General features: G+C 25.4%; 1 protein-coding gene across 3 annotated transcripts in view; it reads left to right on the forward strand.

Annotated features, from left to right (window-relative positions):
* LOC145849199 (uncharacterized) overlaps positions 1 to 16122 on the forward strand; it is a 44269-nt gene that overhangs the window by 15067 nt on the left and 13080 nt on the right. For 2 of the 3 annotated variants that reach the window (XR_014372332.1, XM_082954311.1), the window contains exon 1: positions 13377 to 15763. Coding sequence is in view for 2 of the 3 variants with exons in the window: in XM_082954311.1 (XP_082810437.1) it covers positions 13391 to 15763 (2373 nt within the window). In the remaining variant the exon portion in view is untranslated. Of the gene's footprint in view, positions 1 to 4549; positions 4625 to 5475; positions 5620 to 13376; positions 15764 to 16122 lie in introns of those variants that run through there. The other variant, XM_082954312.1, reaches the window with a different exon arrangement.

Genomic DNA, 16122 nt, shown 5'->3' on the forward strand with positions numbered 1-16122 from the left:
TTTTAAGATTAAACTGATTTGTAATAGAAAAACATAAATTTTCTTAGTTTTAAACAAACAGGCAAGTTTTATTGAGTAATTTGATAGTGAATATTAAAACTGAAATAGTTCTAAAAAAAATCTGGTCTGGATGTTAAATTTTTGTTACAACTTTTTTGAGTGTTTTTAAAACTTCCATTAAAACAAATAGAGAAAATTGTTCTTAACTGAAATTATATATTTACATTAATAAAACTATGTTTTTCAACAATTACCAAAGTTAGTTTAAATAGCAACTATATATTTTTTTTGATACTTTTAAATACTAGTTATTTTTTATATTATTTGAAAGTCCCACAAAATATAGTTTTGTTTATAATAAGAAAACTAAATTTAAGTTATACTTAAAATTGATGTATATTTGTTTATATTGATAATAAATTTTGTGTGCTTAAAAAATTATACTAAACTTAAAATTTGAAAGTTTTTTAATTAAATTTAATTTTTTTTTCGCAGCTAAGTTGGTATTGCATTTAAAAAAAAAAAAGTTGGCTCTTACGTTTTGTATAAATAGTTATTCCAAAAACCTATTTCTAAAGAGCTTATAAGCTTTTTGTGGAGAAAATTTGACCTTCATTAGCACTGTTAGAATTTATAAAAAATATTCTTACTCGTTATAAAGCTTTAAGGAATGCAGTAATTTATATTGTAATAAGATTTTTTAACTTTTTTGTAAACTATAGTTCTGTAATGTAGTATGTTTATTAGAATAAAAAATGCAAAAAACACTCAATTAGTGACAACTTTTTGTTATGTTTAGAGCAATAAAAAGATGAACCATTAGTTAAATTTAACAACTAAGTTTGCAAGTTGATGAGATTTCCGTATACTTTTAATAAAATTTTATAAATTAAAACAACCTCTATAAATTATTTTGTACATTTTGGTTATTTTTACCAAAAAGTATTTTTTATTTCCTGTTAGATTTTAAGTTCTATGCAATGTTTATAGCAGAAGAAAACGTTGTACTAATTAAATACTTTTTTGTATCCAGTTTATTCAAAGCTTTGCAGTTTAAAAAAAGTATATATTCATATAAAAAAAATATATATACTTTGCAATTAGTCAAATTTTATACACTTGGGTTACATGAACATGATTTTATTAAAGTAAATTACTTTACGTTTTGCTTATTATTTTCTCACGGAAATAGATTACGTATTCAAACTTTTATGCATATTCGGAAATTTTTAAGACTTTTTATAAAAGTATTAATGTTTGTAAGTTATAAAATATTTTTTTCTTGTAGAAAATTTCACTTAAATTTTTTTTATTGTGTATGGAATGAGTCGTGACTGAATAAATTAATTTTTCTATTGAAGTTAAGGCTATACCTGTATAAGATAAAATTTTCCATTTTATAGTTAATTAATTTTAATTTTATTAAATATTTTTTGTTAAAGTATATAATCGTTAAAAGTATACTATTAGTTTAAACTTTTTATACTGGAAGATTATAGAAAATTTTTCAAGCAGTCAAAATATATATTTCATGAATTAACAACTTATTAATCTAATTATATTTTATTTTTTAAATTATTTATTTCATTATAAATATGCAGATAAGTTTATACTTTATATTAGAAACAGTTTGAAAACTTTTATCAAATAAAAATAAAAGTTTGGTGTAGATTATCACTACTTTTGTTTTTATGATTATCTTAGATAAAGTTCATAAAAAAAAAAGTAGAAAAATGTTTTTTTTAATTTTTACACGTAAAAGTAAATGTTCATCATATCAATGCAGACTATTCATTATAAAATAGTTTTTGTTTATAAAAAATAGTTATTACATATTTTTAAACCATTAAAAGTATAAAAAAATCTCATACTTAAATTATTACACAATAATGAATTTATTAAAAACAATTAGAAAATAAGTTATAAAAAAACTTTGTGAGTTTAAATTACAGTTTTGAAAATTGAATTATTTTAAATATGATCGAAAAGTCGTTTGTTTGTACGCAATGAACCGTAAAATTGTTTAAACTATGAAGTTTTGACAAAAAAGGAATAGAGAAGTAATGGATTTTCTTTGAAGTTATGATTTTTCGTTTATTAAAAAAATATACTTTACAATTTCTTCTAAAAGTAAATAAAAAACAATTTGTAATTTTGTTTGTAATAAAAATTTATATTCGACAATTAAGCTGTAGTACTTATAGTAATTATTAGTTTAACTTTAAATGTTACTTTTACTTTTAAGATGAATCAAACATTAACATGTTTAAAGCTTTAAAAAAACTACTGTTTTATTTAAACAGTCTAATCAAAAAGAAGTCATGACTAACTTTGTAGTTTGTTTTTATTAAGCATGTAAATAAGTATGTAAAGTGTACACTAAGGTTTCCCTAAATGATAAATTTTAGCAGGTCATTGGAAAAAAAGTGGGCGATATAAAATTAGTAGGCGTTTAATACAGCTCTTGTTTTTCAAACACCTACATTAATAAAACAATGAGTTTATAGTTCAAAACTATATCCCTGAGGTCAAGTTCAAAACATAAGTCATGTTTTTTTGCATAAGTTATGGAAAAACACGCTTTAAGGCATGAGTTGTTGTTTTAAATTCATTAGCCTCATTCTTTTTAAGTAAATTAAATAAAAATTGTGTATAAATTCGCGAAAATGTTCAATTAGTAAGTTGTGTGTATTTGTATATACAATAACTTTTTAACCAAACTTATTACATTTCAAAAATGATTCGAACTTTTTATGTTTTGTAAAAAGCAAATGATATAGAGCCGTTATTAACTAAAAAATAACACAACTACATTACAACTCTCTTACAACCTTTTTATAATTATAAAGACAGTTTAACTATTAAGTTAGGATTAGTTATAAGTTTAGTAACTAAAGTAAACTTTTAGACTTAATCAGTATTGTTCTAACGTCCTATTACTAGTTCTAGCAACTCAGGTTTAGGTATTAAAACACCCTAGTGAAGTCTAAAACTTGATAAAATGTATTTAAACTACTTTGTAACACAGAATTAAAGAATAATTAATAACTTTTTGGTTGAAAATATTACAAGTTTATCAATCTTCAATCTTAACTTCAAAAAATGAAAAATTAATTTTATATGACAATTGAAATGAATACTTCATTGTAATTTTAAAACTTAGTAGTCAAAATTGCTTGATAAATTAACGGTTAAGTTTATAATCATTATGAAAACGATCTAGTCCAAACTAAATGAAATAATTATTTAAACATCTATAGATTTAACTTTTAAGAATTAAGTAGAAAGTACCAGGAGTCTGTTTGTTGTGAGTTATATTTAAAAAGTCATTCAATTCTAAAATTTATGTTTTACCTTTTTATTAATAACCACAAAGTAAAATTATAAAACTTTAATATTGACATTTATAACAACATAAAACTCAATTATAAAACTTTGCAATACAAGTTAAATAGTTGAAATAACCTCATTTATATTGTGACGTAATTATTGGATGTAATGAATGTTTTTTGTTCATTCATTGACAACAGTAAAATTTGAATCAGTTATTCTTTCCATTAACGTGAGTGGTTTGTTTATGTTATGATTTGTTGTGTTTTTTTTGGTTTACTTAAGTTATTTTAGACTTAGTAATTACAAATATTATATAGTTTTATAACAGTCGGATTTAATATTAAGTATTTTACCTATTATTAACTATTATCTGTAGAAATTATTTTTTTTAATGAAAACATGTATACACCCACTTTATTCTATGCTTCTATTCCTTCATTACAGTAATTATTTTTTTACAGAACCCATTTGAAGTGTGTTGATTAGTTAACACACAGAAACATATGTTGGTACAATATAGGAAGATTACTGTACAATATGTTTTTATTTATATTTCAGTGAAGTTATTTCACTAGGATCTTTTGTTAGCAAACAATTAAACATAAATTTTGAACAGTTACTTAAAATAAAGTTATTTTTCTTATTAAAATTTAGTAGTATGCCTACTAGTGGTAACGTGTGGGCCTGAGCGGAGCAAGTAAAACTACTTTATTAATTATTGTATCTATACTTATTTTTTTAATATAATGTATTTGAAGTTTAAACATAATAAACCTTGAAGTTGTACCCATAAATATAAAATACAATAATATTTAAATTAGCTCTGTACCAATTCAATAGTTGTCACTAATGCCAACTCAGCATATATGCTAATAGGTACTGATTGAGTTTGTTACTTTGTTTAAAGTAGGTCTGTCATAGAAATGTTTTTAAAATCTAGCTGTTTTAACAATCGTGAAAATGTTATCAACTATAGTCTTCTATATAATTTTCTAACAGCTTGACTAGAAAAAAAGCTGTTGTTTATGGCAGCTCTTTTACTCGATACTTTCAGTAGTATATAATTTATGATTAATGCTTTAAGTGCAGTTATCTATTTCAAATACTGATTATATGTTAATGCTTTCATAACAAAATAATAGAATTAAACTTTTGTTGTGTATTTTGTTTACTTAAAAATAAATTTGATAGTTGGAAGTAATCATAAAATTTTTAGACGGAAAGAGAAAAACTAAAATTAGAAGAAGAAGCAGAAAAGCAACACAGAGAAGAAGTAGACAGAAAATATCAGGTTTTATTTGCTGTTTGTATGTATTAGTATAAGTTACTGAGAATTGTACTTTACAAATATTATCCTTTTCAATAATTTAACTCAGCAGTTAATCTTATGTGCTATATATGTTAATGAAAATAATTTTTTGTAAAAAATAATCAACTAGATCCAAAAAAAAGACTTTTAAATTGTAACGTTTACATAAGTTATATACACAATTTACTTGTAAAATAAATACTTTTGATATTCAATTATTATTAACGTAAGTTAAAATTTCAATATTTATTTTATATAGTTTGGTAAAAATAGAATAACTTCTGAAATTAGGTAATGTTTGTAATTTAATATATAAGTTTTGTAATGTAATAAATTTGATATCATTTTAATTAGATAAACCTTTTTTTTTTGTTATTGATATATTTTACGTGATTCATAGCTGAAGGTTATTTAATTAAATGAATTAGTGTTTCTCAAAATGTGCACCTTTGTGCACACTTCTGTGCACAGGTGCTAACTCTGGGAATTTAAATTTTATTTTGTAATAAGAATCAAATGTTTATTTCAGATTTTATCAATTTTGACATTTTAATAACAACCAGATTAAAAACTATTATTTTTTTTTAGAATTTTCAATTAAAATATATAGTGTGACTGTACAGTAACTGTATAATTTTTTCTTTAGTACCTACTGTGTACTGCCTTTAAAGGTTTTTAGAAAAAACAAATGTTGTTCAGTTTAAATAATTTTACAGTATGTATGTAAACTAGTTAAAACATTAAAAAAACACATTGTGAAAACTTTTAGAATTTTTTTGTTTTAAATACTGTATTTAATTTTAAGGACTCTATTTTAATCAAAATATTGACAGGAAAAGCTTCGTAAAGAGCGAGAAGCTAGAGAACAAAGGAGGAAGGAGTTAGATGAAAAAAAGCGAGAAAATCGTGAATTGCTTAATTCTGCAGAAGAGATCCAACTTGCTTCCAAGTCGAAAAATTCCACAATCAGCCAAAAAGTAAGTCTTGTACCAATTTATAATATTTTTTTTACTTTACAACTATTTATACTTTACATAATAGCATTAGATGTACTAAACATATATAATTCAATCAAAATTATGTGGCAGTTATGTGTATCCTTAACTGTTATATTCGATTTAAGTTTATGTTTTCTAGCCTAGTTATAGTTTGTTGTGTTTTAATTACAGTAAGATTCTTTACTTGAATTAAAAAGTCTATAGTTTCTGACACCATTACATTCTTAAAAATAAAAATAAAGCTGTGCATTCTTTCTTTAGTTAAAGAACGTTGCGGAAAAGTTCTATTACTTGGTTTCATTTTGCATTTGATGCAGTGTCTAAATGACTTTGATTTCAAAAGTAGTTTAGAAAACTAGTTAAATGTTACAAAATTTACCTGGTGTGAACTATTTTTGATTTATGTATGAAGAGTTGTTTGATTGTTGTTGCAGCTCACTTTATTTTTTAAAAACACAGTAGAAAAAAAAGTTTATTTTTGAATTTCCATTGAGAATTAGTCATCAGAAGTCTTTGTATCTTGAGAACTTAGAAAAATCTATGTAAAAATATTAGTGATGTACCGGACTCACTATCCGTGTCCGGATCCGGCCGGATACTGCCATTTTTGTCTGATATCCGGATCCGGCCGGATCTTGATATGAAAAAAAGTCCGGATCCCGTTCCGACCGGATTATAATTAAAAAAAAAAAGTCCAGATCCGGTTCCGGCCGGATCCTAACAGAGATCCAGCCGATTCGGATCTAGTTAGTAAAAAAGAGCATACAGAAAATTATTTTTTCAAAAACAAACCCTTTGTAAATTAAACACCTACCGTGATTGGCTCATTTTGAACACGTGACTAATTTACATTTGTTTACATTTAAACTATAAAATAAAAATTTCAGAAATGGATCTCTTTACCTATGTTGTAAAATTAAAAACTTTACTACCAAATTGTTAGGCTAGTTTTAAGATTTTTTGAAAAACTCTTTTAGATTTTGAATGAGTTTAAGCTGATCCAGTTTTCAATATTTTGTGATTCTCTAATTAATTTTGTTCAAGAACTTGATTTTAATTGATTTTAGCTTGGTAAGGCTATAGGGGGGGGGGTCCTCCTTGATTTTTACAAGTTGATCATATTTAATAGATTTTAATCTTAGCTACCAGATATTGTTTCTGTGATGTACTTTATTTTTCTATCAATTTTCCTTATACTAAATTTAAAGTTATTCATAGTTTTTTTTTAGCTTTTATTGAAATGAAGTTTTGAAACTACAAATGTAAGCTCTACTTTTAAATTGAAAACTAGTGATGTACCGGACTCACTATTCGGGTCCGGATCTGGCCGGATATTGCCATTTTTGTCTGATATCCGGATCCGGCCGGATCTTGATATGAAAAAAAAGTCCGGATCCGGTTCCGGCCGGATTCTAACTTGAAAAAAAGTCCGGATCTGGTTCCGGCCGGATCCTAATTTGAAAAAAAAGTCCGGGTCCGGTTCTGGCCGGATTCTAATTTGAAAAAAAGTCCGCATCCGGGTCCGGCCGGACCCGAAATTGTGGGTCCGGTACATGACTAAAAAATATCTGAACGTGATTCTTTGATTCTTTTTTTTCATAACTTAAATAACTTTCAAAATTTTTTTTGTAAGGTTTAATTAATAGTTTAATAAAAAAATATAACAAAAAACATTTCGTTATTATTTGTTTAAGTACTATCTACTACGACTTAAAACTTTATCTAGTAAGTTGAACTGAAATAAAAGCTTACTGTAGTGAAAACGTTTATAAGTTTATAAAACATCAAATGACTTAATAATCGAGTGTAAAGTAAGAAATTAAAAATAAATTAAGTATAAATGCTAAAGAACACTACTGTTTACTATTAAAGATAATTAGATTTTAAATTATACTAAAAAGAACCAGCGATGGTTTTATAAACTTATAAACGTTTTCATTACAGTGAGCTTTTATTTCAATTTAACTTACTAAGATACAGCTTTTGATAAGTCATGGTCAAAAGCACTTAAATAATAATAAAGTGTGTGTTGTTATATTTTCGAAATAAGTTATGCACTAGAAAAAAGTTTGTTCTAATAATTTGATTTAATATTTTTTTTATGTTAAAAAAAGTATTTTTTGATTTTTTAGTTTTAAACCTGATAAACCTCAAAAAGTTGAAAAAGTAAGGCCATTAGAAGCTATATCAGTTGTATATAAACAAAAACTTTGTTTTAACTGATTCCAGTAGTTTGAATTTAAAAAGGTTCATTTGACCGAGTTTTAGTTACAGGTGTTAAGATTTAAATTTTGTGTCAAAAATTAGTCGAAAATCCCCGATAGAACTTAAAAAAAATTTTTGTTAAAAAAATACCATAACAAAGGTTGTAGCTGAAAAATTTATAAATATACGACTTCAGAAATAAATAAATATAGAAATTTTTATGGAGTTATAGAAATGTTTTGATAAATTATTAGGCGACCTAGTTTAAAAAAAAACAGATTTTTTTTTACAAAGTTTAAAGTTTATAAATCACTTATTCCAGTCCGACTATCTAAGCCCGACTACGGTCCACTATCTGAGAAAACTTAGAACTTGAACATCATCATAAACTTTATTTTTTAAATTGTAATTTATTGAAACTTTGTTTGTTTTATATTCTAATTTATTTAGTATACTTATGAACAAAAGTAATTTCACTAAATTACCTTAAAAATACTAAATATGTTATAAATTTAAATTGATAATTATTATAAGAAATATTTATTGCAAAAATAGTGTTATCTCTATATACTCTTAAGCAATACTCTTAAAAATAATGTTAATCTGTAGATCTACTTTAGGTTGAAATATATACCAACTAGCTGTAAGAAGCTGTTATTAAGTATAGCATTAATATTTGGTTCCAGTTTTAGAGTTTTTAAACATCTAGTGTTCCTTAACACTTACAAAATCAGCATACTATAACTAATTTACATAAAAATTCTTTGTATTTAATAAAAACGATAACACTGATAATCATCAACAGCAGGGGTCGACAAGCTACGGTCTTTTAAGCAAAAATCTCCGACCCTCAACGTATATTTTAGTTGAAAAAAATTTGTCAATAAAAAAAAAAAATAATGTTTCTTTTTATTATATAAGTACAGTTTTTTTATCTGTAAACATTGGTGCTTACTTGTGGTTTTTTCATTGAAAAACTGATATAAGTTTTTATATCCAGTATAATATTTTAAAACAATATATACGCATAACCAAAAATTTATTTTATAGCTGTTTTCTTTCTTATAAACAGTTTTTTCAAATAACAGTGGCCCACAAAAAATTTTTCTAGTAAATCCAATACTTTTAAATGACTGCCGACAAATTTCCAATATTTGTAAAAAGTCTACATTATAATTTAATTTTACACTTAGATAAATATTTTAATATCAAGCCCTAAAATTTGGTTGCTGAAATGCTTTTTTAGAATTTTTTATTTTACAAGAAATTCTGGTGAAGGTTTTGTACAGTTCGAAACCGTACTTTAACAAATGTTATTTTGGACAATATAGTAGTTTCCGCATAAGTACTATTACAAACCTCAATTTTTATATTTTAAAAAGTTGAAGTGAAGTAGCATTAAAAGTTTAAACAGTGATCTTATTTATCAACTACTTTAAAAAGTGTAAAACTCTAAGCTTTTTACAATTTAGTCATATTTTATTGAGTTTTAACTAAGCTACAAGTAGAATTTTACAGATTTTTAAAACTCAAAATATTTTAAGAGATATAGCCGGTCGAAGTCGGAGACTACAATAGGCTTCTTATGTGGGGCACAAAATAAAACGGCGAATAACTAGAAATAACTAAAAATCTATTTCCTCCTACGTTTTTTGAGGAAACTACCTCAAATTTCCAGGAAATATTCCTTGCAATATTCAAAAAATGCTGTTGGAACAAAAATAAAAAAAATTAATAAATAAAAATTTTATAACAAAAAAACAAAAAAAAAAGTTTTTTTGTTTATTTTTTAAATAAAGTTTTTATTTAAATTTTTTTTAGTTCTTTCCAAAAGAGTTTTCTTAATATATCAAGGAACACTTCCTTAAAATTTGAGGTAGTTATCCCAAAAAACGTAAGAGAAGATAGATTTTTAGTGAAATAGTCTATTTTTGCCGTTTTAGTTTGCGCCTCCTATAAGGAACCTATTGTTGCCTCCGACTTTGACTGGCTATATTTCTTAAAATATTTTGAGTTTTGAAAATCTGTAAAAATCACCTTGTAGCTTAGTAAAAACTATATAAAATAGGATCAAAATTTGAAAAAAATGTTAACCCCCAATGCCCTTAATAGCTCTTTTATATTATTTATGTTACTGGCTAATAAGTTTTATATCTATTGTCAGTAATGATTTACCAAGGGATTGCCCAATCACGACTTTACCTGTAACAAAGAATCGTTCAATTTGTATTAATTAATTAAAAATTTTAAATGTTTACTTTTTTTTTTTTTATAAACTAGAGATATTTCTTGACAAGGTGTTTTTCACTTATGTGTTAAGTAACTTTCAAACTTTAATAATTTTAACTGTCTTGAGTCTTTTAAAGTTTTACCTGTTAGTTATTATTTTTATAGTCGTGATTGAAATATTAGTTATTTGTATAAAGCTTTAAAACTAGTTTTTTTTACATATTTTATATTTTAAATGCCTTTTTAGTTTTTTTTTATAACCAAAACTAATTTTATTACCATATAAGATTTTTTAAAGTGGATATAATAAAAACAAGGCCATGTTTAAAGTTTTAAAATAGTTTGCTACATTTTAAAATATTTTGGAAATTGATATCCTATCAAAGTTAGTCATAAAAAGTAACCGCTAGATGACACGAATAAAGTTTTCAGGAATTATGCACCAAAAGTTTTGTATGAAGATAAGCTTTAAGTGTTTATTGCAATTATAAAGTACTTAAAGCCTTTGTTGAATTTACGACTTAATGAGCTTTATCAAATATTAACGAAGCGATTGAAGCTTGTTCAAAAAAAACCTCAACGATTTAATACTTTATTCAAAAAGTATTGAAGGACAAGATAATTAATAAAGATAAGTTTTAGTGTAAATATGTAGAATATTATGTTTATAAATTAAAAGTATAATACAAAGTATGGTTGAAATGATTAAAAAAAATCCGAGAAAATTAAGGCAAAATGTTTGTAGAGAAATAACCAAAATCGTTCCCACAAAAGGAGAAAATTAAAGAAAAATGAATTTTTATTTAACGGTGTTCAGCATTCTACAAAATATTTATTAAAACCGATACACCTGTGTGCGTTTTAACGATGTATTTACTCTAGAAATTTTTATGAAAGTGTCTATGAAACAGCCTAAAAAAAGTAAAAAATCAAGATTTTTGAATTATTGTGACTATATGTACTTTAGTGTTTATCTCTAAACCGACTAGTTTAATAACTAAAACCTTTTAAGTTGGTTAGTTTATCCGCACGCGTTGAACCATTTATAGTGAAAATTTTTAGCAAGTTGTTACGACACAATATTACGCCTCACCGCTTCCACCCTTATAAAGTTTTAGCCGCACGAGTCGCTGTTAAGTCGTCTCGAAACCAATTTACTTTTATCTAAAACTTTGCTGTCTTGCTTACCAGATTCACTTCTGCAGATAGGTAGAGAAAGTTTATGATTTTTAAGTTTTACTTATGTTGTTTCAATAAGCTTTTATAATTTTTTTTTGTAAAATGTTTTCAATATTTTGTTATATGGTGCAGTATTTTTTGACGAAAGACTAACTGTTTGTTTTTATTTATTTATACCATTAAGTTTATTTTAAAACAGATAAATTTAGATAATAAATTAAGTTAGTTCAAACTATTTTGGTTTTTTTACTATAATTGATTAAAATTAAAATTAGTGCTTAATCTGATTGATAAATTAAGAAAAGTACCGGTTTTCTCAAACTAATTTTACTAAAACTTTCTATAATTTATACCTTAAATACTAAAATTTGTCTTAAATAGATCTTAAAATTTTAATCATAAAAATTATAAATTTGTAGTATAAAAAGTTAACTAACAAAACAATTTAGATTTAAAAAATAACAGTTCAGTCAAAGTCAATTACTGACCAAAAGATTTTTAATAACATAAGTAAACAAAGCAAAATTAAATAAAATAGATATGAGATATTTATTTTTTTAGTTTTAATGATGAAACATCTTTCAATATCTAACTTAACCGACTTTGATTTAAATACTTATGTTGAACTACTAATTTTTAAGCCTAAGTTAGATAACCATTAAGCAATAAAAAGTAATTAATAAACTAAAAACATTTGAGTTGACTACTAATCTGTTTTAATAGCTAAAAATTAAAAAAAAAGTACTTAAAGTTGATTAAATTTTTTTGTAAAACGAGTTATATGATATTCTAAATACAATACAATATAAAGAAGTTAATTAAAATAGAATGGTTTTAATTATTTTATGATAGTTCATGTTAGTGATTACTTATTAAAAATAATTTTTCGTTTTATATAGTTTAAAAAACAAGCTTTAGTCGTTTTGTTAAAATTTAGTTTATCATGAAATATATGAATGTTTTGTCTATTTTACACAAAAGTATTCGGAAAAGTATGTAAAGACGAAGCACATATTTTCTCTTTTGATAAAAATTTCATATACAAAAAAAAAACTTTCAGACGAATTAAGTTTTTATCTTTTTAGCGAACAAAGTAAAAAGAAAACTAATCTGTTTAAACCAAGCTGCCCAAAAGGTTTAAATATTTTTTCAGTAAATAAGCGCTAAAACCATTTTTGAAGGAAGTATCAATTATTTGCTAGCGATTTGTTTTATTTATGAAGTACGCAAATTATGATACGTAGAACATGGTTTGTTAACATATTTTGTTGTTTTGCATTTAGTGTTGTTCAATTTAATGTTCTTGTATACTTTAAATCCATATTGTACTTCTTAAACTGGACTAAGAATATTTGATTAATAGTTTATCACACATTTATATAAAGATCTAAACTTTATAATGATCTGAATAGCAGTATTGTAATAATTAAATATTTTTATATCCTTGTTTACGTCATTTACAAACTGATTTGTTATAAATTCTGTATCAGTAGCTTAAAGTTCAATTTATGAAATGATGTATCTGTAATAATTTGTAGAAAGTAAATTAACTGACCAAGCTGGGTTTAAATAACGCAACATATTTGGTTTTTAACCTTTCAGTATGTTTTTATTTGTATTTAATGTTCGGGGTTTTTTTGAAGCTTAGTTGAAAAACACAAATAAAAACTTTATATAAAATAACTCTACTAGTTTTCAAGTAGCTAAGAAAACACATAAACAACTTTATTTAAACTCAAGTAGTTTTTGAAAGTTTTATTAAGTTATAGTTTAAACTGTAAAATCATTAAAATTAAAAACATCTTTCAAGTTATGTAGAAATAAAAGTCTATAGTATAAAACAAAATTCTTAATTGTTAAAACTTTTCAGTTAGAAAATTCTGACTATCTTAACTAAAATGATATTCAAATTGACATTTGTTTGTAGAGTTTTCTGCTAACTTTTGAACCTTTTTTTAAATTGCATGGACAAATTTTTATTTATAATAGTTATATTTTCAAAATTTTAAAACAATAATGAAAAAGTATTGTTAAATGTATTGTTGATTTTAGCCTATTTTTGTTTTATTTTCTTTTATCAGCTGTGTTGTTTGTGCTTTACAAGTGATAATTATTGCAGAGTTTTTGTTAGAAAATAATGGATAGTTGTAATAGAAAAAAACCGCCGTCGGCACCAAAACGAACAAATAGCAGAAAAATAATGCAGAATTACAAACCGCAAGTTCAAGAAAGAAGTAATGAATGCAGTGAAGTTGAAACCTGTGCTGATACTTTGCACAACACAGCAACCGACTTCTTGGACTTTCTCGACAAGTTGGAGGAGGTCAAGGCAACTGGGAACTCACAAGACTTGCTCAAGTTTATTGCCACAGACGGAAGAAAAAAGGGAAGCAACGGAAGTTCGAGTAAAGTGCGTGAAAAGCAGCATATGTTTCAAGGCGGGGGGAGCCCAATTAAAAAGACACAAAGCTTTGCTGCGAGGAGGAGCTTGCCTGCTGAAAGTAAACGAGAAAGAAGCAAGACTCAAACACCTTTGAAAATAATCGAGGAAGCAAAAAATAAAAATGCTGCGAGCAAAGCTCGCCTAGCTGCTAAAAGAGAAAGAAGTAAAACTACGACTCCTATTAAAAGTGCTAAGGTTTTTAATGTGAGTGAATTAAAAACTGTAACACCTGTTCTTGATGAAGACAAAGCAAATGTTTCAAATGACAAGCCTATCGACATGAAAGAGAAGCCTTCGTTTAAGGAAAAAAAGTTAACAGGAACTACATTAACTAAGAAAGATAAGTTTACTTCTGCTATTAACAAACAGTCGCAAAAGAATGAGAAAAGTTGTGCTCCTAAAATATCTCCAAGAAATTCTAGTAGTATAAAATATCAACTAAGAGCTGGCAAAACTGCTTCAAAACGTTTGAAAAGAACTGATGAGAATAGTAAATTAAAAATTAGTTCAGAATCGATTAAAGTGGAAAAACCAGATTTGGAAGGAGTTTTTACAAAAAATTTAAAAAAATATTCTAACTTTTCAGAACATAAAGATATTTCAAACGGAAGTAGTTTTGTTCCTGATGTAAATAGTTCGAATAGTGTACTTGAAACTTCTGATGAACGAGACAGCAAAACAGATAAAAAGTTGGACAATGTTTGTGTTAATAAACTTGAGCTAGAATCTTTAAACTGTTCAGAAAACATTAAAAGTGATAACGTAATACTTTGTGACGACAAAACAACTCCTAAAACAATACCAAAATTGACAAATGCAAATTTAACATGCAATAAAAATGACTCAACTCTGATTAAAAGTAGTTCACTTTCAAGCTCTTCTGAAAAAGAGTTTGATGAAATTGAGGGAAAAACAACACAAGATTTATTATCTCTTTCAACTTTTAAAGATCTTGATAAAAAATGTGACGAAAAACCTGAACTAAAAGAAAATAAAAGAACGAACTTGATATCAAGCTTTTCAAATGTAAATGATCCCTTAGATAATAAAGATGTAAGTTCTTTTAAAGAAATAGAAGTACTTAACAATCAGTTTTCATCAGATAAATCATTTAAAAGGGATTCTTATTTAGAACCAAGTGAAGTTTATAGTAATATTGCGCTTCAAAGCATTGCTACACAAAGTTCGTGTAAAAAATGTGAGGAAAACAGAGGTTCAAATCAAGACGAAAGTAAAGTAAAGTCGACAGAGTATGAGTCTTTTTCAGATAACCCTGTATCTACAAACGCTCCGATATCAAGTATTACCAAAACTTCTTCTGAAATTTTAGTCTGTGATAATATTTCACCTAAAGAGATTAATGAGCACAACTTAACAAACACTGTTGTTCATAAACCTCTCGATGAAAATAATACTTCTTCTAAGGTTATTAATGATAATACGCTTTCAGATTTTGGTCTTAACAGTGTTATTAGCTATAAAACAAAAACTAACACTAGTAATAAAACTAATTCTAACACTTACAACAATGATTTAAGCAACAATATTAGTGATTGTAAAAACAATGCACCTACTACTAAAAAGCATGAAGATAAAAATAGTTTTACTACACAAAAACTAAACACTAAAAAAGTTAGTTCGGCAAATTCATTAAATAATGAATTAAATGGTAATAAAAAAAGCAATGAATCTGTAAAATTTGAGACGAAACCACAAATTCCACCGAAACCAAAAGTAGCTCCTAAACCTAAATTAGATTTAAACCAAAAATTAACACAAAAACCAAAAGTACCTATTAAGCCAAAAGGTCTCATGAGCAGTCATTCAAGTCTAGGAACAAAGCACACTAACAGAAGTAACATAGTAGAAAATTCATCTTTTGTAGAAATGTTCAGTAAGACCGAAGAAAGTTCTAGTATTAAAAAAGACGAGCAAATGGATACGGAGGGCGAAAATAAAAGAACAAACTTGTTATCAAGTTTTTCAAATGTACATGATCCCTTAGGTAATAATGATGTAAGCTCTTCTAATGTTGACCTTCAAGAAGAATATAATCAAGTTAACTCGGTTGGTTAATTTATTTAAAGTTTGTTTTTGTAAGTGTATCAAATTGAAAATAAAAATTTTGAAATATTTTTGTTTAATATGATAAAAGTAAAGTATTAGACGTTAATTGGACCGGATGAAGGGTTTGTAAGTAAGCATAGGTATAAAATGTTTTAAACAATTTTATATGTTTTTGTACTTGACTCAATGATCCACCTAGTTTTGGTAATAACGCATTTTTGCTTTCTAATTATAAATTTACTGATATGCATGTAGGTAAATTCAAATTAAGTAAGCAGTCACATAGTAAATAGTTTACTTTGTGTTGTGAAAAGAAAATTGCTTGGTTTATTAACCTTATTTGGAATGTACTTATTATC

This window comes from Thalia democratica, chromosome 1 (genome assembly GCF_965202585.1).
Source record: "Thalia democratica chromosome 1, ktThaDemo2.hap1.1, whole genome shotgun sequence".
NCBI lineage: Eukaryota > Metazoa > Chordata > Thaliacea > Salpida > Salpidae > Thalia > Thalia democratica.